Source organism: Chamaea fasciata, unplaced genomic scaffold (genome assembly GCF_029207755.1).
Source record: "Chamaea fasciata isolate MVZ Bird 193981 ecotype frontalis unplaced genomic scaffold, bChaFas1.0.hap1 SCAF_6, whole genome shotgun sequence".
Classification (NCBI taxonomy): Eukaryota; Metazoa; Chordata; class Aves; order Passeriformes; family Sylviidae; genus Chamaea; species Chamaea fasciata.
In genome coordinates this window covers 11921233-11948572 of record NW_027094091.1, presented here as the reverse complement: position 1 = coordinate 11948572, position 27340 = coordinate 11921233, and the positions used below count along the sequence as shown (strand labels likewise).

The 27340-nt window shown below is 37.0% G+C and overlaps 1 protein-coding gene across 5 annotated transcripts in view; it reads right to left on the bottom strand.

Moving 5' to 3' along the window:
• Nucleotides 1–27340, bottom strand: part of JAKMIP1 (janus kinase and microtubule interacting protein 1) — a 144986-nt gene that overhangs the window by 77459 nt on the left and 40187 nt on the right. For all 5 annotated transcript variants that reach the window (XM_066185437.1, XM_066185436.1, XM_066185439.1 and 2 more), the window contains exons 2-3: nucleotides 13299–13493; nucleotides 5–279 (exon numbers count right to left, since the gene is read on the bottom strand). In XM_066185437.1, the coding sequence (XP_066041534.1) occupies nucleotides 5–133 (129 nt within the window). In that variant the 5' untranslated portion in view covers nucleotides 134–279; nucleotides 13299–13493. The remainder of the gene's footprint in view (nucleotides 1–4; nucleotides 280–13298; nucleotides 13494–27340) is intronic.

Sequence of the window (27340 nt, the reverse complement as noted above, 5' to 3'; positions counted from 1 at the left end):
ATACCTTGGTTTTTTCTTGCTGAAATTCTATCTGGATGTTGGTTAGTTTAGCTCGCAGCTCCTCATTAGCAGCTTGCAGGGCTTCAGTCTCCATGTCGGACCTCTCTCCCTTGGCACGACTTTTCTTTGACATAATTGTTTTTGAAGTTTAAAATAAAATGTTTGCTCCACACTGAGCTACCAGCTACTGCCTTCTGCTGTTAGCATTTAACAGTCATGCAGTGGTCAACCAAACCTTTCATACAAATCTCTGCCATCATGGGAGCCGTCTCTCATGGCCTGGAAGAAGCAAAGTGGTGGGAACAGAATTAGGCTACAGCACTGAGCAGAATCAAACATCAGACTTAACATCCATTTTTAAAGCACTGAACTTCCCTGAATTATACCATACTGCATAGTGTACCAGAGTATGAAAGAAACAGATAAGAAGTTACATAATATTTCACCATTTTTAAACTCTATCCACTCTGTTCTCTTGTTCACCGAAATAAATGTATTTACAGTTATGATGAATATAGCATATAAACAGAAATTATATCTTATTCAAGACCTGACTAGAACCACCCTCAGGATTCCCAAGAGGCACAAAGAAAACCATAAATTAATTGAGGTAGCATCTCAGTGGGAATAGTTCATTTTCTGCAGTAAGAACAAAGTACTTCTCTCCCTAATGTATCACTTATAATGCATATTTTGAATTATTTGTAATTATCATTGAGCTTCACATGATCAGCATCTATTAAAAAAGTATCACAAAACTAGAACAACGTTTAAAAATGTTTCTTAAATAATCATATATGTAGCCTGCTTATGTTCAGGGCTGATATTGTTTGAAAAGCTACAATGGAAACAAGAAGATACTCAATTTCATTTTAATTTCCCAGTATGCTCTAAGATTATAAAGTATTCAATTATTTAAATCAGCTTTATGTAATATTCAAGGAGAATATCAACAGCAGACAAAGAACCCTAATTACGATAATTAGGAAATTCCATGATTAGTTTGCTTCATGAGTAGTTAGTATAGAAGTTTAATCTGTGATTTTTTTTCCCTGTCTGCTCTCCTCTAAGAATAAACTGGTGCTCCACTAGACCAAACTGTGGAACAAGTGCTATCAAAGCTGAACTAGTTTCCAAACCCATGTTCCCTATAGATTTTTAAATATTCACATAATTTCATCATTCAATTTTTGACAAAGCAGAAAGATTCCTACTTAAAAACTGAACGACATTACTGGAGGATTATTTTTCCAAGAAAATTGTTATCAAATTGCTTTCAAACAATAAGCTGCTCTTTCCAACCTACTACTAATGGGGAGTTATTTTAGAAATTGTATTAGAATGAAAATCCCATGCATTCCTTAGCACATACTTTCCAAAGGGTCAGTGATTAATAACTCAGGTGTGTAGCGACAAACTAAACACCTCAGTTTTATGCTCCTTTTCAAGCACTGGTAAACAGGTGGCAAGTTACATATCTTGCTTAGAATGACAAATCAAATCAGATGAAAAGTGAACAGAACTCAGAACACCAAGTCTCAGTCTGTTTGATGATATTCCCATTGAGTTCTTTCATTTGTAAAAAGCAATGGAAAAAACATGAACTTTACCATTTTTTTGCTGAAGTAACTTAAGCAAAATAGTTGCTTTGCTCAGTAATAGCAGGTATCTTTCCTTCCAAATATAATAATCTATAAAGTTATCCTATCCAATAAAATTTTGTTTGTTCCTTATATTAGTGATATGAAGCATTTAAGTATATAATCTGTGAAAAAAAATATTTCTTTTTAATACACTTTAATTCAATTATGTATCAGACCTTACAAAATAAATAAACACTGGTGCTACTGTGCTTTTACACATAGCAGCTGATTCAAGAAAAAAAATCAGCAATATTCTTACAGTAAATTAAAAAAAAAGAAATTTTAGTGAGTAGAAGAAATGTGAGAAATTACTGTTCTTAATAAAAGAATTTCATGCTATTAATCTATGGAGTTTCTATGATGCTCAAATTACATTTAATACTCATATTAGCCTTAAAAACTAGGGTTCAGCATTATTCTTTGAAGTACTCTTCTGAATTAAAAAAAACTCTCAAGGCATTGTTCTCAATGTCTTTTCCTTTAACTCTCAACATTTGAAAATTGTACTTTTCAAGTAAAATAAAACCTTAGATGCAGAACCTGAAGAAAATCACCTTCTTCTCTTATAGGCATTGAGGGAGGGAGAGTGGGGAGGGGAGTGAAAGCACGACCTCCCAACCAAACTGAACATAATAAATTCCCTAAAACCACAAAACAAAAGAAAAAGAAATAGCCAAAAAAACCCACAAAAACAAACCAACAACAAAAAACCAAACAAAACCCAAATCAAACGAAAAAACCCACCAAAAAACAAAAAATCAAACCAAGAAACAACCACCCATCAAGCGCCATTGCGGGGCATAAAGAAAAACTTCCATTTTTATTCTTCCCTAGATATATTTTCCAGCCTACCTATTGCAAAAGCAGAAACTATGGCAACACAAAGCCTATCTATATACTCAGAGAGGCACATAGCCCAGACACAAAAGGGCTGAAGCAGAGACTGCATCCTGATTCCCAAATGGAAGGCATAGAACCACTGAGTGCCCAGATCCCTTCCTAGCTGACTACCCATATTTAATATTTGGATAAAGGTCAGGACAAAAAAAAAAAAAAAAAAAAAAAAAAAAAAAGGCAAAAAAACCCCCATAAAAACAAAAAATCCACACCAAACAATTTGTAAACACAGTGTGAAAAAATGAAGGATAAAACACTCCACTCTCCACTCTAACAAAATTTTACTGATGCAGACACTTCAACCAACAACCTATTTATTAACTCCCCATATGTCTGCTGAGCGAAAAATTCATGATGCCACCAGGATACAGTCCCACAATCACTCCGTGATTCAAAATAGCTACTTCCTGCACTCTGAGTTCTACACATTTCTTGCAAACCTTGGAATCATTTGCATGTATTTTATATTTCACACCATGAAAAAGGATAGGAAAGAGTAATGGATTCTAAATTGCAAATCACGTTTTCAGCAGTCTCTGGAACATACCAAGTTTCTCACTTTACTTGATAGGTATAGAGACAATTGTCACTGAAGAAAAACAAAATAAATAAACTTGATATTGGATCTGAATCAGCTATTCAATAGTTTGGGGGATTGGTATGTAAAAGATCAAAATAATTAACATGATTTCTCTTGCAGATGTTTTGGGAAATCATTAAATTCTTAACATATTAGAAAACCAATCAGCTGAACAACGTCCTACCTTCCAATTTCTCTTCTATTTGCTTAGCAGTTTTTAGGATGCTTTTTATAACTACCTCAATCTCTTTCCTGGTTTTATCAAACAAGACCTCCAACTACTTAATTAGTTGCTATGATGATTCTAGATGCTAAATATCAATAAAACATCATAAAAAAAAAAAAGAAAAATCAGTTACTGCAGAAACACGAAAGTGAAGCATCAAATAATTTTGATTGCATAAGGGTGAGAAAAAAAGGATACTGGGAAATAATGATAGGGAAAAAAAGGATAATGGGAAAAAACCCAATACTTGGGTTTGAAAATGAAAACTAAGTCAATTTAAAGAAATGCAAGTCTTTAAACACGATCCGGTATGAAATACACAAAAATATAGGGAGGGTTATATCTTTAGAGAGTGAGTTTTTGCGTAACAAAGAGTAATCAACAGGAAAAGTAAGTAAATCCATAAAATCAAGTAATAAATGTGGATAACATGATAGCATGAAAAATTTACTAAATTCTATCAACCAAAATTCTGCATTCCAGTCTTATTTCAGACTTCAACAACATTATTCAGCTGCAGCACAATTTTTGGAAGGTGAAATTGTCATTGAGTCATCTCCACTGAAACACCAAGCTGTAACTCAGGTACTGGAGGGAAATAATAGAGCTTCTTCATCTAGACACTGCACCTCCACATAAACAGTATGCCATTCTACTTCATTTTTTTTTTTTTATTTCAACCTTTCTCTTATAATTCTACAGAATATACTGCAGATAGCACCAATAACCCTCACTGTGCTTGTGAACATGAGCTGTAACAGTCTCAGTATAGCACAATTCTGTACATTCAAGTTTAAAATAACTTTTACTACCATAGCATCTGACAGTAGTAAATGCAGTGGACCCAGGTACAATGTGAACTTCAGAAGTAACTTGCAGTTCACCTTTGTTAGAGTTTAAAAAAACAGCGATAATCAACCAGTGACTGTATGGGGGAGACAATACTCATAGCTGCCGATGCCCAAAGCACACTTCTCACAAGGTTCAGATGACCTACATTTACTGCTTCAGTTCTCAGCTGTACGTAATAAAAGGTGACTGAATGGATAAAAGCAGAAGAATCTCTATAGGATTGTAAAATAATACTCTTCCCACTGATAAATCTAAATGCAAATTATCAGTATAGTTTTCTAAGTATATTGTAGACTGGTCACCTTTCTGATACGCCTTTGTTAGCTACCTACAAAGACAGATCTATTTCTGTAACAGTAGAACATTTGAGGGTTGTTTTCAATCATAGCCTGCATAGGGAAATACAGAGTTTTCCTACAGCGGAACACTTTGTAAATGTCACTTGATTTTTTGATGGATAAAACTAGAAACATCTTTATTGTTAACTAACAGCCCACATTCATTTTTTCAGTTACACAGCCTGAAGTCCTGAGTCATTCTTGCTTTAATAAAAATATACCTTATAGGACCACACTATATAGAAAGCAATCACCAAGAAACTATAAACTTTTTTTTTTTTTTCCAGAAGACCTCAAAGTAACAATCCTGCAGAGCCATGTGGAACAGACCTTTCCTTGGTAGAGATTTCAGTGTAGCATGAGTAAATCTTTTACGACACTTGCTCAGATTCCCACAGCAGGTGACATCCTTCAGACCAGCACAGGATCTGTAAAGCAGTCAACTCTTCTGTACCGGTTAGTAATTGCTTCCCTATTTTTCTCAGTGGCATCTCAGCAAAGGTGATCTGTGATTGTGTCACTCCACAGTCTTTCAGAAAATTCTCAATGCCCTCAGGAATCAGTACCCAGGTTTTAACTTCCCACCATGAATCGCTGCTTTCCAGGTCCTTATACAACAGTTGACAGAACTAATTTGTCAAGTTCCTGAATGAATTTCACCAATGTATTCATCTTCTCTTCAATGAACTGGCTACCTGTGATGTGTGCATCTGTTAAAACATGCAACTAAAATATGTATCCAAGCCACTGCATAACCAAAAAAAAAAAAAAAAAAAAAAAAAGGTAAGCATATCAAATTCATTTAGACCCCATGCACACACACAAATGTGTGGGTACCTGCTAGTAACAACCATGTGACACGGAAAATTTATTTTTGATTGGTACTATCCGTGCCACTGGATAGCAGCCAGTATTTTAATGGCTTCATTCTAGAGAAAGGACATAAACAGCCCACCAAAAAACCCCAAAAACCTAGGTCGTAGTTTAAAAGGAATTATCACAAGTAAAAAGGAATGTCTGAGCTGAACAGGGCACTGCACGAGGAAGGGAAGGGATCCTGCACCTCCCCTCTGCACTATACAACACTTTCATACACAAGGAGTTACTGAAAACAACCTGAATCCCTTCTCAGAAAACGAGGAGTTTGATTCCAGGATTTTTTTTTTATTTTAAGTAAATAAAAAATATTCACTGGCTTCAATGAATGTACATTAAGTAATATTTACCCAATTTCACTTACAGCACTGTTTCAAGGATTTATCAAATCATTAATCATTAAAATCTCTCTATTAGCCCTAATAAAGGACAAAATACTACAAACATGAGTCCTGTGACACACATAAAATACAAGAGGCACTAGCACAGAAAAGCAAAGTTCAAATGCAACAAAAAATGGTGAAACAGAACCCTCCCTCCAGAACCTTCACAACTCAGCTCTGTTACACAGCCATAGTGCTTTAGGGTGCTGGATTCACTGCAACTCTGGAGAGGCAGCTCTAGGCAGAGCTGTTCTTCTCATCCCTGGGCCAATTCCTTTCTTTCCCACATGGACAGGAGACCTGACCTGATGCCTTCTGTGTGGCACAGGGCAGGAGCCTCTGGACCTTCTCACTGTGCCCTGGCTATGAGGCAGGGAGATCCCTGTGCTCACACTGAGGAGCAGCATTCCCATGAAAGCAGAACATTTAAGAGCAAAAACAGAAGGAGGAAGAAAGGCCAAGTTACAGCATTTCTCAGCCAGGGCTAGATAAATGGCAAATACAGAGATGGATTCTAATATCTTTATTGACTATCCCTGACACCCAACAAATCAACCTGTCAAATTTAGAGTTTTGGATTATACTGGACCAGCTTTGTTTAGCTACTCACCTGATTTTTGCAGGAAGCTTCCTTCAGGTATTTTTTTAAACCCATCATTATTATTATTTTATATTATTGTGAGGAGGAGATAGAATAACTAAAACCCGAATCTAGAAAAATAAAAAATTCAGGGATGACAGCTGTGTATAAAGTGTATAAGGCCACTGAAAGCTTTGGGGGAAGAGGCTCAGATTCCCAATTTGATGACTCAAGAGAGAGGAAGAACCTCAATGAGAGAAAACCTGGGGTTGTCTAACACTTCATTGCATCTTGAATATCTATTATTTTGTAAATCAATATGATAAACTTTAGAGGACAGGCAGGTGTAAGGAGGAGAAAAGGTGCTTGTGGAATGTAAGATTAGTTACCAGCTGAACAGTGAAGCAAACAGAGGGGACATGATTTCATTCCACTGTCTCTGATCTCAAAAATAAATTTTTGCTGTTGACTACTAAGTCTGTAAGCTACCTCATGCTGTGGCAGACAGCTCACATTCTCACCTCACTGCTCCGGCACAGAACAATCACACAGCTCTGTGCAGAGCAGCACGAGCACATCAGTCAGCACAAAAAAAGAATTACAAAACTTCTTCACCTACCAAAGGGCGGCTCAACTTTCACACAACTTCTCATTAAAGTCAGGATTCTTAGCCAAAAATGAAGATATCAGCCTAGTCCAGTGATACTGAAGTCCAGGAAGATTGAAAAAAGAACATGCTGCATTTTTTCCTAAGTTCCCATCACGGTCCACTTTCAAAGCCAAGTTCCTTAGTTCCTGAGATCAAAGTAAGGTTATGCACTACAGAACTAGCAGTGCTGTTGCTTAAATTTTGAATAGTCATAGAATTCCCAAAAAGGTATCTACCTGCACTCAAGAATTTAGGACCTCAACTTTGTGTTAGATTACTGCATCAAGGACTCCTGCTCAGCTTCAATGTTCTTGAACATGCAAATCTAATTCCAAATCTAGCTGGATAATAATAATAATAGTAATTATTATTATTATTATTATTATTGTTATTATTATTATTGTTATTATTATTTTCTTATTGGCAACACACAGGCTAAGGCTCGATCGATTTTGGTTCCATCTGCAGTTCTGCTGCCACAGATGTCTTGTATTTCCTCTACCAAATCACTTAATCTCTCAGTAAGTTAGGCATTACACTTGCAGAAAGACTTGATATGAAATGTATTCTGACGACAATATTATGAAATAAGAGAATGGATACAGGTAATGAGAAATAAAACTTAAGAGACCCAGAAAGAATCTGCAAATTTTTCTGGCAGGAATCGTCAAATTTAGCATCCCACAAAACTGCAATTCCGTCAGAAGGTCTGTTAACTTTCTCACAGCAGTCCTCTGATAATCAGCCAGCTAAAACTGGCATTTCAAACACTGGTATTTGAGTGAATGCTTCTTGCAGTGAACAGAGTTTAAGTCACTCTGGGAACTGGCTGATGCAACTGCATCACCTGGGATAAAAAATTTAAACTGAGTGTTTCAGCCAGACAGCAGCTTTTTTCCTCTCTCAGCTCTCTGAAAGGGAGCTGTGCAATGGCCTCAAACTACAGGCAGTAAAAAGCACAGCTAGATGCTAACAGCAAGAGCCTGGAGACAAACTTTTGTTTCTCTCTCTGGTTAAACAGGACAGAGACAAACAAGACAAAGCACAAGAAAAGCACAGAGGAGAAACTGTGAACTGTGAACTCTTTCTGCAACCATCTTCCAATATCCACAAATAGAGAACGCTTCGCCACCGTGAGAAGACTACAAATAAAATACCCTTCTGGTAACTGCCAGAAAATTTGATTCAAACCAGTCCAGACTTGTTGAAAATGTTGTTGGCAAGTTGGCCACCAGAAACACAAATGTGCTCTGTGAAGATACTAGAAGTTGAATGTGGCAGTCATGAACAGTTGCAGAAAATGTATTTGTCCAGATACATGTATCAACATTGTAATTTTTTAGCTCAGAATGTTAAAAAACAGACACATTCAGTCATAGTTCACCTTAAAAAGAGGTAAACAGGCAAGTAGATAAAAATACAGAACTCCAGAAATACTCTGTGAAACACCACTACAGACTGTGCCACTTTCTGTTGTCCAGATTAGACTGCCCCAAAGTATTTTCAAGCTCAGAAATTAACCAATGCACACAGACACATACATATATATATATAAAAATATTTGGAAATAAAGCTTCCTAAAAGCTTCCTAAATTTGGGATGATGTTAGACAGAACCAGATTACTTGCACATGCAACTTCAAGCGCTTTAGTATGCAAGCTGTGCATAAAATTTATGGGGGGTATCCAATTTGGGGGGGCACAGCATTGCTAGCAGTGTATCCTAAACTGCTGAGTGCTGTCATAATCAAGCTGATTTGGACATTTAGGGGGATTAAAAAGTGATTTGTCATTCACTCTGAAGAAAACATTCTTATGTCTGTTTACTTACATAACATCTCTCCTTCACTAAGAAATCAAGATTTCATTTCACTGTACTGTTTCAGAGAGCAGATTGTGAAGATGGTAAAGTGTTTTGCAGAAAGTTGAGGCCAAGACATGTCACCTAAAGCTTACAGAAGTCCCAATGGTTAAATGAAAAATGTTCATGCTTCAATCCTTCAGAACACAACCTCCTCCTTGCCATGGTGCCTGCAAAGAAGGCTATTCTCTGGAAGGTCTAAATGGCTGGAAATCACCTCTGACCATGGACAAAAAATTTTCTTCAAATTGTACTATCATGTAAACTTGACACAGTTGCAATCCTTTCTCTGAATCCAGTTGTGTCAAAATATGTTCATATAATTTCTGCTATTAATTGATCTTGGTGTTTATTTCTGTTCCTCTTCCTACCTCATCCCCTACAAGAGGTGGCAGAGGGAAGCCTCAAATTTAGGGTGCTGGCAGTGACTTTATGAACAAACTTAGTCGTAAGGAAGACTGGGTGGAAAAATATGGAAATAGGTATTGTCAAGAACTATTCCTTCTACAGCATCTCCCTAAACTTTAGGTGAAAGTGTGAATAAGATTTTCCTTTAAGGTTAAGGTTTGCACAGCTATGGCAGTAACACTGTAATTTTTCACCTCCTACGTAGCAAACCTATACTAGCAAACCTGAAAGCTTCATGTAAATCAAGACTGGGCTGTTATCTGCATACAGTGCCCTTGCACATGAAAGGGGAAATGCTAAAATGCTGCCTGTTTCAGTGAACAATGTGAAAACTGGGAGCTCTTAAGTGAAATTGTGTTCATTCCCCTCCCAGGGCATATAAATTGAAACGGCTGCACTACAAACATATACTATTTATTAATTTTTTTGCAGTAGAGACGTCTGGAAACATCAGAAAGATCTTCACTAACGCATCCCAAACGTTGTAAGGGATTAAGAATAGAAAATTACTAGGTATTTGCTTCGAGATATGCAAGTCTTCACCAGTAAATAACAAGGTTATATGTTTTCTTTCACTGTCCCAGAGAGTGCATTTTTATTTCTTACACTGATTGTTGGAAGTTAATTGAAATGTCCAAATACTCTCTGCCTCCCTTCTACTAAAGAAATCTGACATTTTTGTCTTGCATTGTAATAACATCCAGTGCACCTGTATAAATACAGTATGTGCCGATGTGCACAGGATGGGTTTCCTTCAGAAAGGATAAGTTGCAGGCGTTGAGATTAAAATGAGTGTCCTTCAAGATTTTTTCCCCTAGAAATCAACGTTTACACAATGCTATGCATAAAACAGGATTTTGCCCATGTGCATACATATATTGCCATAATAGAATCCCATTATCAAAGCCATTTAATATTCAAAACATCATTTGGAGCTATTGACATAACAAATTAATTGAATTGAAGAGCTGAGAAAAACAAACAAAAAGCTAGAAAGACAACCATAACCAAGAGAGAATCTATTTATCACGAAAAAGCACCAGGTACTGCAAAACTGGTATATACTAGGGAATTCTCAGAACTGCCAAGTTCATGGCCTCTCACTACTCTTTATTGAATGCACAACACATAGGCTACAGATTTCTCACAGTTCATACCTTTTTTTCCCATTCATACTCATTTATGAACATACAAGGAGCTTCAGAAAGGACTGAAGATCTGTTGTGTTTTAATACTGGACAGCAAGTCTGATACACTTGAGAGCCCTTTCCATGGTGTCAGAAAAGTTTGTTTAGTTTTCTTTTTAAGACCTCTTGCAAACACTCAGCCCATAGATGATTACTTTTAGACGACTAAGTGCAACGTCACTTATCTCAACACAACCATGACCAACCACAGACTTATCTAATGGCAAAACATGTGTGGGAATTCTGCCAGCAGCTGCACAGCCACCAGCCACCCAAGTGTTCTACCGTGTTACATCTGAAAGTAAGGAAAACTCTTCAGACACAAGCATGTTATAGCACTTGTTTTCTGTGTTTGGAAAATGATGGATCTGTTATCATGTGGCAGAGAACATAAGTAATGTCTGTAGAGAGGATTAGTCAGCACAGACTGTCTGTTCAAAGGATGTTAAGAAAAAATGGAAACAAGAGAGCCATACCTAAGTTTATCTCAATTTAATTTTCAGCATTCAGAAAAAGGGGGAAAGTATCAAACTCTGATAGATTTCATGATCAGTCAGCAAAAGAAAGAAAGAGCAATTTTTAAAAATGTGCCTGGCCCTATTGCAGGGCCAGGCACGCTGCAGCAATCCTAAATTTCCACAGAAGCAGCCTGTCATTCTCTAAAGCAAAGTGCAAGCTCACAGCTGCATGATATAAGAGCACCATTCCTGCATGAATGCTTGTGTTTGCACTTCCAGGCTGAGAAGACAGTTGGAAGAGATCAGGAATAGTCTAGACAAATAACAAGATATGGATACGCAAGAAATCTGACTAATCAAAAACAAAAACAGGGACCAGATAAGCAAGATCTTTTCCTGCAGCATTGGGCAAATGTGCATAAGCAATTCAGAAGATGAAAACCCAGAGTTCAAATTTTCACAAGCTAGTTCCGACTCTTAGGATAGATACAAATAATTGCCACACAACAAAATCTTTTTCCAAAATACATTGGCTGTTGAAAATTCATGTTTGGAACACTTCATCTTTACTATGCAGAGTCATCGAAACAAACTATTAGGTCTAAATTATTTTTTTAATCTATGTTCCACTGTTTGGATGTATAGGAACAGAGCAGTCTAAAGGACAGTAGGGGGATATAATCTTTAAATAGCATCCTTCCGAAATTTAGAAATTAAAATACATTTACCTTCACAGAAATCCAAGTGATAATAGTCATCAGATGGGTTTAGATTTTTTTTCCAAAATCAGTATCATTTACTTTCTGTTATTATTAAGTAGATATGGATATAGTCTTTTTAGATAAATCTATGACTGAAGTTCCTCATGTATTTATCATCAAGTGTTAAACACAGCCACAAGAAAAGGATGAACTACTCTCCCAGGTACAGAAGAGAGAATTTAGTAGTCACATCAGTTTATCTGTTGCCCCCAAAACAAATTCAGTTACAAATTAGAAATTACAAATTAAAATAATTATTCTCTATAGTGAAAGTAAATTACATTAGCAAATACTAAATTATTTTAGACATACTTTTTCACTATTTTTTTGTAATGACTATACAATAATGAAATTCTGTGAAGTGTTAAAATCAAAGATACTACAATGAAGTAGTAGCTGTATTTGAGTGTCACAGAAAACAGATGGGCCTTAAGACTCATTCTATATCCTACATTTTTTACCTTATTCTTTCCTTCTTTGTGACTTTTTTATTAATGATCATGCATTTTACAGCTGTCAGTTCCCATAGCACTTGCCTTATTTAGTGTCATACTTCTCTATTCAGAGAAGAAAGTGTTCACTGTGAACTGTACTATATATAACAAGGTATATTTCAAATCAAGCAAAGCTTGTGAGTAGCAAAGAGTCAACAATTTCAATATGCAAACTACAAAATCGCCATTGGGAAAGGATATTTCCAGGGTTACTGCTGATTTCCTTTTCTTTCTGTACTACAGTTTTCTGGCAAGCCTCAATTATATTCTCAAGATCTTTCTAGATAAAAATGTCTTTTCTAGAGATAAACAGCATATAGCTGTAGAAAGAACAGTTACACAGAGTGGGGGTTTATTATTTCCTAATATTTCTAAGCCAACTAACTCTGTCATCACTGCAGGACTACCACAAGGTGAAAATTCCAAAAATTAGGCATGGGGTTAAACTTTCATCATTACCATACTTCTCTAACAGGAGGAACAGGTAATTTCAAGATGATCCTTGAAGCAAACCCCAATGTTGGGGTTTGTGCATGGCATACGTAACTGCCTGGTGAATACAAGATGTATCCACATTATAAACACGTAAAAGTCAGCAGAAGGTCGGGGAAGTCTGTCAAAGGAGCTTAGCTTAGCTCTCCTGACTGAGACCAAGGCAATTACAGCTCTTCTTCTTTAGTAATGGTGACAGATACAGTTGAGGTAACACAGTGGTGAAGTTAGCAAGCATATGACAAGTATAAGACACTAAGCACCTTTCTGTACTCCACATCTTAGATGCCATGGCAGGTGGTGGGGAAACAAAAAATCAATAAAGAAAAGAAATCACAAGTGAGAAAATGTTTATATCAATAATCTGTTCAGTGATTCCAGAAAGTGTCTCTGTAAAGAGAAACCACCTCACAAAAAGACAAAAGTTTCACATAGACTTGGTGCATTTTATTGCCTGTGAAATATGGTTGCGTTTAAAAGTCTCTCTCAGTACAAAAAGAATTTCAAACTTGAAGCTTCAAATAGTACTGTCTCCAATAAAATGATAGCACCATATCTGTACGGCAGATTTATTCTCTTCCTACCCAACCAACATGCTTGGCAATGCACAGTACCTTTCTTTTGTCCACAGGTTTCTGAGGCAGTTGTGTTTGATTTTAATTTAAAGAGGTGAAGAATGAGCAGCACTGGTAGCTAAGTCACAAGCTGTGTTTGTTCTGGGACTTTCCACACCACAGCTCCTAGTCCTGTTGGAATGTTCTCCTTTTCATCGGTAAGGAGGGCTTCCTGAGCAATATTAGTGACATCATCTGTTAAACAAAAGAAAAGAGATTTAACACAAATCAGATTTCATTAACAGCTTTGATGGCAGCAATGCAATGGAAATTTATTTACGCAGGGTAACAAAAAGCAGCAGAATAAGGTATCACGTAAAACTGTAAGTGTGACATGTTCTTTCCATTACAAACACATATGGAATGGTGGCCTTTGCTAGATGGTCCTCAGGGAAAGCAGGATGGATGCTGCTAAGCTCCTTAGATGAGATCAAACCAGACTGTTAACTCTGCCTAGGTAACACCAAATTTGCATTCCACTTCAACACAAGTTATTGGGTTTTGGGATACCTAAATTGTCATGGTGGCCCCCTATAAATTTTCATATACAGATTGTCCACTGCCATGAATCTTGATAAATACCAAAAGTATATCAAGTAAGGAAGTTATCATGTGCCATATAGAAAGGAGGACAAGAATAAATTTTAGAAAACCTAAATTCTGTTCTTGAAGGCAACAATCAAAATTTCCTTTCTGAAAACAAACAATCAAAAGACAATGGACAGGGCCTTGATATTGTCTTACTTCATATTTCTTTAAAATACTTCAATGGATTTTGATTGGAAGGGGAAATGTTTTGTTGATGTTCACTGCCTGTTAATTTGAACTGGTATTTCCCATGCACAGAAAAATTTATAGAAATAAAATTATCATTATGGGGATATCTTCATGGAAAATATCACTCTGAAAGCTTAATGACTGAAATCAATTCAAGTTCTTTAATTAGCATAATTTACATCAGTTTTCCCAGAGTCTTTAAACACCTTTAACCACACCTTTCACTGCAGAGTGAAAAAAAGAAAGTAAAGTCTCCTCAGTACTAAATCTTCTCTTGGTATACCCCCTGTGTTAGAGATTGAGGACAAGTGAATTAATCAAACCCAACAGATTTCAGCAATGTCTGAAGCAGGCGTGGCCATCTGGGAGTCTCCAAAGCAGGGGGCCAGCAGACACAACACAGATCAGGTCAAACTCTTGGCCCTTTGGGCAAGAGAGCTGGAAGACAGACAGGATTCCACATATGAACTGTGCTGAAATGTGATGGATCTAACTACTATCATGTACAATGTTCATATCTTCACAAAAATCCGTATTTCACATAAAATACATCAGGACTGCATCCAATGGTACCAGTCCCAAAATCATTATTTCTGAACCACTTCCCTTGCTGGGAAACAATGCATTTCTCTCTAGGGGTTTGTCTAAGGCAACGCCATGTATTCTGCTGCTAGTGGCTTAAAACCTAAATCCGTAGGGAATTTACTAGCTTATTTGTTCAATAAAGACAAGCATCTAGGTAGTATTTAATGGAGAAAGGAAATCTGCATTTCCTCAGGGCCAAATTCACTGCTGTGAGAGAATGCTTTTGAAAAGGATGAAAGTACAGCTAGGGCCAGATCATGGCAGAAGATCAAAGTGCTGAAACAGCTTAGTTGGCATATTTAAGTAGCACAAAATACTGGAAAAGAGGAATTCAATTTATTTATATAGTAACAGATCTCCTCAGGCCAAGCGCCTCAATTTTTTATGACATCAGATATGTCTCACTTCACCCTGCCCTCATCATCCTTTTTGAGTTGCCCTATTCTTAAATATTCCAAGATAGTTATTCCACATAAAACATTTTGCTGCTTTCTTCTGGCCTTCACTGAGCAATCTGAATACATTTGAATAAAAGGGAAAGAGAAGGTTTCCCCATATTAATATCCAGTACAGAAATACCTAAGACAAAGCAAGAATTTACTTGTAAAAGGCAAATAGGCAGCAATCAGGCCAATAAGATGATATCAAAACAGGCCAATACCCACAAGACTCAAAAGGGAAAAAAAAAAACCAACCAAAAAAAACCAACAGAAAACCACAGCTCCAAATTCCAAAGTTATCTGGGTAATTTGTCTAAATTGAAAAATGTACTTATCTTCCAGCATATCTACGAATTCTGTAACACCAATTACTCTAAAAAGTAAGTAATTTGATCCTAAAAAGCTATTATTAAGATTAATTTTTTTTTGAATTCTCTAGTAAACTGGGAAATAAAAAATATCTTTTCTTTTTGGCCAACTGGCTTCACCATCTAACAAGAATAGTGTTTACAAAAGTTTTGAGAGAAGAATGAAACAGAGATCTAGAATGTAAGTTACAGTAATAAGAACAAATAAAAAGTAGTGCAGTGATGTGACAATATCTGCTTCTGAAAGTGGATGTTTCAGTAACGTAACATATGAGTAAGATTAAAAAAGAAGATTAATTGGCAGTAAGTCTTGCAAAAACTAGGGCAAATTTGAAACATTTAATTATGCCAGTCAGTACAAGTTGTTAGAGTGGTATTCACAGCGAATTACCAGCAACCACTGGAAAACTACAACCTAATAATCCTTCAGTAATCTTCCTATAGCTTCTTAAAAGATATGGTAATACAAAAATAACTTAAAATAATTGGATACTTAATTTCTCATTTCCAGTAACTGCTAAGCTAAATCTATTTCTAATGGTGGAGAGGAAGGATAAAGAGGGGAAGCTATTACTGTGGAAATATATCTGTTAATCTGCAAACAAGCAGAGCATAAACTACAGCTGTTCAAATTCATTCAGAATTCAGAATACAACACACACACACCAAAAGCACCTCAAAGAACCAAAACTACTACAGAAATAATTTGACAGATGAACTGATGTTTGATACTTTGATACATTACTAATTTCACTCAGTGCAGTGAAGTCACCAACATGTTCATATCCCATAGTCATGGCAGCACATGTTAAATAAAGAAAGTTGATTCAGTATGTCCTTTATCATATAATGGCTCTCTACAAAAAATACAGTATTATACAAATGAAGAGTTTTCTCTGTAAAATAACTAGCAACACTTGTCAACATTTCCCAAATAGTTAGGAAAGAATGGAATGTATTCCAGATTGTTTGTTCAGGTTTTTAATCACAAACTGTAATACATAGAATCTTTGGTGAAAGTTCCGTTTCTCACACTTTTACCTCCATCATGTCAGGCAGCATTGCATCTTGAGAGCAAGGTAAGTTTAAAGGTAAGAGAGTAAACACTGATGCCAGACTCCATCCTTTCCTTGAGATTCCCAAAATGGGCAAAGCACTTGAGTTCTCAGAGATTTTAGCCAGATCTGTTTACATGGGACACCTTAGCCCATTTTAACTCTTAAACAGAGTGCATTACTTACAGAAGTTTTAGGACAGCTAGTTTTGATTTCTTCTTGGAAAGCAGAACAGCTGAGGACAATTCCACTGAAAACTGGGGTAATGTCATGTACAGTCCACATATGCAGGGTCTGTGGACTATAAGGGGTGGGGATCTCAAAGAAACACCTTGTCCAACACACATCAAATAGAAACAGGCAGGGTCCAACTATAACAATCCCCAGAGCAGAAAAAACAGCAATCACATCCTTGGCATATGGTAACAGAAATGCAGTTTCCCTGAATGTTTTGGAAGCCGTCCCTGTGTCTTTGTACAGCTGATCCACATTTTGAAGACTTTTTGAAAACAAGGTTTTTTGGCTTTAAAATGACTAAGCATAAAACAAGATTGACCCAAATAAAAGGCAATTTTTTTGGAAAACCGTGCTGAACACAGCTGTGAGTTCTCTGCAGTAGTTGCTAGAAATTTCAGTTGGCAAATGCTTTGCAATGAGAATATGTGCATTACCACTGGCTTTTTGTCAGAAGTTATTCTAATCGACAGCTAGGGGAGGGAGGGGAGGGGTTCTTTCATGCAACCAAATGTTCAAGGATTAAAAAAGCAAATTTCTTTCAAAAAATCTATGATGTTTTACTATGGTGCCTTGTATTCTACTCTAAAGCTTTCTATCAAAAAAAAAAAAATTGATTTACAACTTCTTGAGAGATCTATTTGTCAGGTATACAAAATACATGCAGGGAGACTACATCTTCCCCTTCCTGCCCCTGTTCTTGGATTTCTGAGACTGTGATACTTGCTTCGGTACCAGATTCCCTGGGATTGCCAACAGAGCAAAACCTTTATTTACACATAAATAACTGGCACAGATGCAGCCCTTCATGAATGAGACTTAACATTTTGACAGCCAGAACCTGCCAGCAACAAAAACTTATGCCCAATATACATCACTTGCTTTCTCCTTTACCCACTCTACACAGTATTGCAACCAGAAATGTGCTGCCTTCTGCTGTGGCTGCACCAAAAACAGATTGGAAGAAAGAAAAAAAGAAGGAGAAAAAAAAAATTAAAAAGAGGTATTTAAAACAATCCTCTGAAAACAAAGACAGTCTAAAGGGAGGCTTCATTGTGAATGCATGGTGGTCCAAGGAGAAATAGCACAGATCATGCCACAGAGTCATCCCCTTTCAACGCAGACATATCAGCAGAAAGAAACTGTGGCATGACCTTTATAGACCACTCTACATATCCTGAGCAACACACACTTTGAAAAATGTGCAGCCACAATCTCCTTTTTTTACATAATGAACAAACTTAAAGAGCACAAAAAGACTTAAGAAACTTTCTCTTCCTTCTTATTTTTAATATGAACTTTGAAATTGATATAGCAGAAATCAAAGACATGATAAGCAGCACGTTCTTGGCTACAAATACTTCTTTCATTAATACCAGGGAATGATGAAAACCTTTCTGATCTGTTTTCAACTCTCGTTTTTCTTGCAAAATAGATCTTTGGTGGACAAAACACAGAACTTTTATTTGGATACAAGAAGCAATGACAGATATAGACGAAGTCATTCACTTTCCTGCCTCCTTTATGTTGCATCTTTCTGTTTTGGCATCCCCATAATAAGAAACCCTTTGGGACCATATGAACCTCTGTCAGCAATGGTGGACTACCAAAATTAGGTCAACAATTCAAATTTGTTTCCATGTAATTCTTTTTGCCTTGCCGCAGATTACTACGCCACAATTCCCAGATGGAGAGCCTACCAATGATTGAAACTGCTTTCAGAGGAATTGGTATCATTCCTGACACCTTGCTGTTTTAATTAATCCATTGACATTGGATTGTCAATGCAAAGAAAAATCTTCCTATTCTTTCTCTTTTTCTCTGAAGTAGAGGGAAATAGGAATTCTTGAGCATGTGTTTCAGAAGACTCTGAGTGTGACTTGCTTCTACAGTTGATTTAAAACCATAAAACACATTTGGAAAGGAAGCTAATTACAGTGTTTACTAGATTTTATTTGACAAATACGGTGTGCAAACCACAGGACAGGGTTGCTTTTGCATGCAGAATTAGGCTAATCTGTATTCTTTATGTTACATAGTGCTTATGTGTAATAGTCATACAAAAACTTTTTCAGTAATTAGGATGAACAGGATGACGTAGCAATTGGAGGGAAAGCTATCCATGTGAAATTCTGTCCCTTAAGCCTACCAATACATTCTGTCTTCATTAAATATCAAATGCACGAAAGCTTTTATAAAACAGATTAAATGGGCTTTCAATGGGCATGGCCAGAGACTACACAGACTCACTAATGCTAAGAAACAGTTTTTTTATACCTTTAAAAAAAAAGAAAAAACAATCAGTCAACATAAAATGTTTTCCCCTACACAGACTTCTTTGCTGAAGGCTAAGACTGGTGACACCTCTCAGCCTGTTTACAAATGTTTGTGGACTCTTTTTGTTCCCAGGTCTGTCAAAGGAGCCAACCTAGCCCCTGGAGGCTCTCCCATCCAAGACCCTTTCTCTCACACAAAATAAGCTTCTAGACAGGTTAGGTTCCATAGAGAAAAGTGGTCTTAAGCTACTCAGACGTTACAAAATAGACTATTCTTTTATGTTAACATTAATTTTTATGCTACCATAGGATTTATACAAAGGCAATAGAGATGGGAACATCAAAGTTTTATGTAATCATCCATAAAGTATCATCCTACAAAGTACAAAAGTGGGGAGGTCTAACCCTTCAGTAGGAGCAGTGTCGAGTGCATTAAGAAACTTACAGGAATATTCTTTTCTTTATACAGTCTTAAACACCAGTAGGCTTTAAGAACTTTTAAGAACAAAATAATGCTCTTCACACAGTCTCTTTAGTCCTTTCTGACTGATGAACAGATCCAGTGAGAGTTTCCAGCCACGTATAGGCCTCAAAAACAGTTCTGCATAACCCTCATCCCTTGGCTTGACACCTTATGCTCTGTCTGCCTGTGCTACACCAGCAGGAAGTCGAATGGGACAAGAATTAAGGGAGATGTTGTGCCATTGCTCTGCTTTGCTTTGTGCTCATAATCAATGCTTTGCTTCCAGATCAGTTTCAAGCTTCTGAGTAACTATTTCTGTCCTCTGGACTTACCCAGCAACCAAAGTTATTTTATCTTGCTGTTATCCAGCTTACTCAAAGGCATAGGCTGGTGCAGTGAAGGTTTAAAAGACCATTTTTCTTCCCTACTCCCACACACAGTGTCCAGTGCTGCCTTATCAAACTGATGGAAGATCACCAACTCACTCTCTTCTTCAGGATTTTAGATACTTGAGATTATTCCGTTTTAAAGCCTGAACAAGGATTCTTCATATGCCTGTCATTGGTAAAACAACCACATGTATTTGCATGCCCAAAGTCCTTCACATGATGGAAAAGCAAAGGTTTCACCCTCCAAAAAGAACTCCTATTTTTTTAATGGTGCTTCACAGGGCCTAGTACTTATAAAATGTAAGTCTAATGCAGGATTTATATGGCTATTCAGGCCTTTTAGCTTCTCTCACATATGGCTTGTTTATTTGCTGTTTTGCCTCAGCAGTTCATGCAGTATATAAATATGCATGACATTCATTATACATTTATATGAGTACAAGCAAATACATACAATGGCCCCATAAAGAAACAATCTAAATCTGAACAACCTGAAATCTGTTTCCATATCCCAATCAAAAATCTTTTATGCAAATGCTATTCAGGTATTGAACTTACCTTTAATGTGATTAATTAGAAAGCAACAAATTTTCCCATCAGCATTTGTAATGAGTTTGAAAATTGCCAAATGTGACCATTGCTACAAGTAATAGTGTTCGCTTTTCATTTCCTTATGTACTTCAAGAAATCTGCACTCCGTGTTTTATTTTTCAGAGTTTTTGAAAAACTAGTCACAAAACTCTTCCTGCAGCTCTGTGGCAGTCCTTCCCTTTAAAAGCCAGATCCTTAAAGCTACAAGAAATCTTAAAATAAGTTTTTCAATAAAGGAAGATTTGAAATTAGTACATTTAAAATTTAAACCCAAACGAAAGCTAAGTGTTGTGCCAAGGATCTTTGCCAGCTGGAATTTGGCATCATGTGAAAAACTGGGTAAGTATAAGCTTTTGCTTTACAGTGTTACAAAGACCATATAATATCACAGTCTTTATTTTTTTTCACTCATTTTAAACAAATTCCTGGCTTATGGGGCTGGTCTGTATACAAACACTTGCAACTTAATAACTTTTGAGAAGTTAGTTCAAAAAAAGGCAGATAAGTATATAAACAGATCAAATATCTGTAAATCTAAAATACATAGAACAGCATAAAATTATCTGTCAGGAGGGGGAAGGTAGGGTGTCAAAGACCCATTACAGAGATAGTCCACCATAACACTACTATCTCTGTTTCTATATGTGTATTCCTAAGATGGACACATATGCATACGGGAAGCCATATTAAAGGTCAAAAGTAATACTAAGCTGGGAGAAATTTCATTTTTATATTTCAGTACCAGCTTTTCCTATTACTCTTTTAGCTCTTTAAACAGAGGCCTCTTTATTTTGAGTCAACTGGAATATGTTCTAATATCCAGGAAGCCAAAGATAAGGTCATTTGACATCCTGCCTTCAGACAAGTTATCAGCCCTCCATCTCAGCTCTCTCCTTTCTGTCCCATAACACATATATCCCCATCTTTTTTTTTTATTATAGACACACAGTGCCTATCATAAGATTAATAAAGCAAGACACAAATTAAACCATTTGTATCAAATCTGCAGCCTCACTGAACTCCTCACCCAAGAATAAGCAAGCAGGTCATTGTTAGTGCTCCTCCTTTGCAGGCAGCATACGCCAAGGGAAGAGGTTTACACAAGGTCACCCAGTGACTCAGCAACAAACTGGAAAGGACTCGAGGCAGCCTAGCCTTGTGCTGGATGTCAGCAGCAGCTCAGCCTCGGCAAAAAACCTGCCCTCCCAGGCCTGACAGCATCCACCAGCTCTGCTAAGGCAAAAACTCAGTGACCTCAGGTTTGCAGCCTATTAGTAGAAACGGCTTCAGTTCTAACAGCAAAGTTACAAATGCCTACATTTTCTCTAAGAAGCACACAGTTGCTGCACACACAATAGAGATTTCAGAATGATAATAAAAATGACACGAGCTTGTACATCTGCAAATTCTGTGCTTCCCAGTGCTCTCTTGCAGATTTTGACAAAGACTGAACATTTAATAAGTATCAGAATCCAGATCGTCTATTATTCCACCTACTCACAAATGGGTATTTTTCTGTTCAGAAACAGCATGTTAAAGTGATTCGCAGGAGAGGATGGTAAAAAGCAGGAGGAAATAGTAAAAGTTTCCTTCTCCCAGAAATCTCAGCAAGTTCAATTAAACAATGACAAGCGTAACAGCTTGAAACAGGCACTGTTTGATACAAAGACATCACTATCTTTCAGTAAAGGACCTCATGCTAGTTTTACACGAACAAAGAGCTGCTTCCAATTAAAATCATAGTAATGGGGGATGGGAGGAAAAAATCAACCCAAATGCTCTCCATGTACTCGCCTTTATGGAACAATTACCCAGCAATGAAGTGACATCCTTCTCCGGCCATTTTGCCAAGAGCGCTGTTAGGGAGTGCTCTAATGTGTAAGCATGATGGCAGCTAAATTCTAGTTCTCTGTTAATTCCAGTCCAGTTATTTTCTCATCATCCTGCTGAACTCTTACTGTGAGGTCTCTACTGTGAGGATTTCATGTCTGATAAATGGTGCACTTCACAACATACACATTTTACAGCTGTTACTGAAAATGCATCTTCCAGTCAAGTATTTAGATACTCAGAGATGCAAAGAGATAGTGTCATTTCTTAAAGGAGGCAACCAATATATAAGTGCAATTTGTCTACCATAGACTTCTCAGTCCCTAAGACTGAACACTGGCTGACCCAGCAACTCCTACCTATAAACACAAAGAGCAAAGGCTTTTGGCATTCTCAATTCAATACATTTAGTTGTTCACAGGCAGCGCCAAAGGCACACCTCACACGTACAAAGGAAAGCCCAACACTATTGATACTAAAAATGCAAACTCAATATAAGTTTCTTTTAATATACTAGATTATATTCTTTCTCTGCTACATCTTCCCATTCTACAGAGAACAAATTCTCTTCTTCCTGTTGGAGACAATACCTCACCACTTCTTCCTATCCTCTTCATCTAATTTATATTTTTGTACATCATAAGTACGAAATATGTTTTCTTCTTGAGATGTTCTGGCTGACACATATCTAATTAAAGTCAGAACAGGTCTTCTTAGCTCAGAATAAGCTGCTCTTTGAAGGTGGCCCCTTGTGCCTCAGGCCTGATTAAAAGGCTGCATGCCCAAGACCTTAACTCTTCCACTGACATCAGCTAGATTTAACAAAGGCTAGGTGACTGCCACTTCCTGCAGACATTGCCTTGCCAGTATAAAGAGTCAATGACCTCCCCTGAGAAGTAAACATCTACAATCAGAATCAGGAAAAATATGTTAGAGCAATTTTGGTCATCAATGAACAGAAAGACACGAATCCATTGAGTTGTATTTTGACAGAGCTTTGCCTTCACTATTACATCAAGTTCTGCTTCTAGCCTCCCCAGCAAAGCTGAAAATACCAGCTGTGAAAATCAGTGTCCTAAAAATACATCTGCCATGGCCTTCTCAAGATACATTAGAGAAACTAATCTTGTTCCACTAAGTAAATGAAAAGTAGGAACACACCTCCCAAAGCCTGGCATCTGAAATCCTTTTTCCTTCCTCTCCTCACACATTTTTCTCCTACATATATATATATATATATATATATATATATATATATTCACATACACACAGCAACACATATGCTGTACACCAAAACAGAATGCTGTCATTGCTGTCATTAAATGACGTAGCCAGAAATGGCTACAGATTTGGCAGGAAAAGTTCATTTCTGGGATGCATAACACCCTGGTCTGAGCCTCACATGCAGCAACTCCACCATCACACTGGTGTTCACGAAGCTCAGGAAGAACTTGGGCTGGAATGTGCAATATCCCAGTAAACCATCCCTGCTCCACAGAGGTGATACAAGGAGGCAGAGTGGGGTTTCCTGCATTTGTTACACTTCCTTCGGCACTTCAGAGATCTGTTCATACAAACACGCAAAATACTCACCTTTCAAGTACACGAGTGTGGAGAGCAGAAACAGACACAAACCTGCTTCTAACTCTCCCACAAGGGAGTTTTCATTATTGTGACATATGCTGAGCTTAAAATCCTTGCTGCACTGACTGCACTAACACAGCTCAGCTTATTTTACCTTGCCAGCTCATGAAGTTCAAACTCAGCATCCCTAACTGCAGCCCAGTGCTGTTCTGTCATCTCCACACCTGGACAGAGTGAACTCCCCTTTTAAAGTAATTCCAGTTCCAAGAGAAATTTGCTTCCAAACTGTTTGCTCCATAACAAGTTAATTTTGATATTAATAATCTAATATTAAGAAATAGCTTGTGAAATTCTTTACAATACCAAACATACTGTACCAAGCATTTTTTATTTACGATTCAGTTAGGACAATTTATGTCAAATAAAATTATCTGCAATACTATAACCTGGTTTCCTGACAATTAAAAAAATTTATTTATTTTTCACTTTCTTTATAATACCACCATAATGAAAAGCATAAAATAACCATAGAATCATAGAGCACTTTGGGTTGGAAAGGATCTAAAAGATCATTTTGGTCTAACCCTCCTGTCATGGGCAGGGACACCTTTCACTAGACCAAGTTGCTCAAAAAATTGTGAACTTACTTACTACCTCTAAATTAAATACTGAACAGAAATATTTAAAAAACAAACTCTCTGTCCAGTGTCAGCTTTGGTTTTTTTTTGGTTTTTCATTCTTTGGTTTTCCCACGCTGGATAAATCATTTGGCTTTATACCATCCTTTTTTTTACTGTGTATTTAAATAAACACCTCCCAGTAAACAAAGTTACAGAATAAAAAGACTGCTGCTTGAGTCAGCAAAGATATGCTAGAAAAAGAGAACTAACATATGCATGCTACTACATCAAAGTATCCATATTTATTAGGCACAATGGAACAGTAAAGGCAAGGAAAATGCAACCATCAGCAGAAGTCACGTTACTGATAAAATATACTGAAGAAGTCATGTAAAAGCTGGCTTATATTTATTCCTTATCTACACAACAACAGTATATTTATCTTTATATATATATATATATATACACAGACATCCAAGATTTATCTTTTACCAACATGGCAGTTCTTATACATTTTCTCTTTAAACATTATTAATAAAGTGTCATTTAGAGTTCCTTTAAGGGGTTAAAATGGGAAGATGTATCCTTTGAACTTTTATTTCTGGCAGAGATTTCCTTTCTTGCAAGGCAGGCCTATAGAGTCTGAATGCTGTGGACATTACCATTTATGTGGTGGTGTCCTAATTACCACTCCCAGCCTACCATCTAAAGGTCACGGTGCCGGGTTTGTTCTTTTTGGTTCAGCACAGCCCAAAGGCCTCTAAGGAAGCTGTTCACTAGGTTGCACGTGTCGATTATGATTTAAAATCCAACAGACATTACAGTTCTTCATTTCCACACATACCACTTCAGGCAAATCTGCACTAAATTTATTTGCTCATATGGCAAACATTCACCTAGAAGCTTTTATAAATCTTGGTGGGATTCCTCACAATACTCTATAACTAATGCAATTTGTTTGCTGAAAGCACGGCAGCTGCTGCAAAACAAACAAAATTCAATTAAACTTTATACTAAAATATTGCTAAGTATGAAATGTCATTGTATTTCAGATTTGATGAGTTCAAAGCTAAATTATTTCAGACCACTGAACACTTAACACAAAGAAGAAATTGTTTTTAAAATTTAAAAAAGTAACTTGAATAAGCTTTATTGGATATGATATGTGTGGCATAGCCATCTAATTATCATCAATTTTTAAATACCAACTCAAGCAGTAGCATTCAGGAAAAAAATGAAATTAACCTGTAAGATTACTGATGCTTGGTACTATTGGTACTATTTCACCCAGAGGGTTACACAAAGTAAATTATCACTTTATTCCATGAGATCCTCTGCCTGTTGTACTGCAATAGGATAAATTATCCATTCCCATTTGGTTTTGATGTTTATAAAATATGACTTAGTACAGATACAAGCAAGTCATCAGCATGTTTACAGAGGAAGCAAAATTATTTACATAGACACAGCTAGATCCTCCTATGTATATACTACTACTACTGTATATATTACCCTTAGTTCCATTAAACTTTTTAATTGTATTTGGACATTTTAGTGCAATCTGCTCTAATTCCACAATGGAATGAAAGCCCCCTAAAACTGCTCGTTAGGATTGCATTAAACCTGAGGAACATAATCCCAAAACAAATTGTTGAAATTGAAAAATTTGATAATTAGCCATTTAGAACTGAGGTCTTTATTCACAATCAGCACCATAGATTTCTAAAATACAAAAAGGCAATCGATGAATCATTAGCATGAATGCGTAAATCAAAAAAATCCAGGTTAAAAGTTGATAAATAATATTCTAATATAGCACAAAATGTATCTTTACAAAACATACTGTATTTGTAGCCTTTTTTAATAATTAATGGTCCCCAAAATGAGGCAAGGATTAAAACAACATAAGCAAGTAATTTTTTTTTTTACAACAAACATAAGCAGACAGAACAACTTTTATTCAAGTCAGGTCTTGTCTAAACTACAAAACCAGGATAACAAGTTATAAAACAGCTGGTTCCTGCTAATTACTATTTCTAGAATTATTGGATTTTGGCCTAATTAAGAAATTTAATTAAAGTCCAATCTACAGCACAGATGATAACTGTATTAAGCACAGCAGCTTGGTGGCTTTGTTGGATCATTAGCACCTCTCAGTGAGTGTCAAGTGCAGGGCACAGCTCTGGGCAAACATCCTGAGCCTCAGCCCTGTGTCCAAGGCAGACACCCAGCTCAGGGAGCACCCCCAATGGCCTCCCCAGCCCAGAAATCACCACCACCGCTCACAGAATCACACACAACAGACCATTTCTTAGAGAATTCAGGTAACTGTAAACCAGCAAACTCATCGAGTGAAGGAATTTAACGTTTTTCATGAGTACTAACACCAGCTTTCCCATTTCTCACCTGACTGCCAGTAGGGGCTAAGACCACAAATTGAAATCCCCTTTCAAGAAAGCCAAAATGAAGCCACATGCATCAGTTTACCTAGACTTGAGAGAAGTGTTTGACACTGTCATCCCACAGCATTCCACTGGAGGAACTAGCTGCTCCTGGCTTGGACAGGTGCACTGGAATAGTTGTTCTGGCCCCGAAAGTGGTGGTGAATGGAGCTACACCCTGCTGGGGCCGGTCACCACGGGTGTTCCCCAGGGCTCAGTGTGGGGCCAGTCCTGTTCAATCTTTATCAATGACCTGGACAAGATCAAGTACACCTTCAGTCAGTTCACAAAGGACACCAAATTGGGTAGAGTGTTGCTGGAGTGGAGGAAGGCTCTGCAGAGGGATCTGGATCGAGGGGCTGAGGCCAGTGGCAGGAGGCTCAACAAGG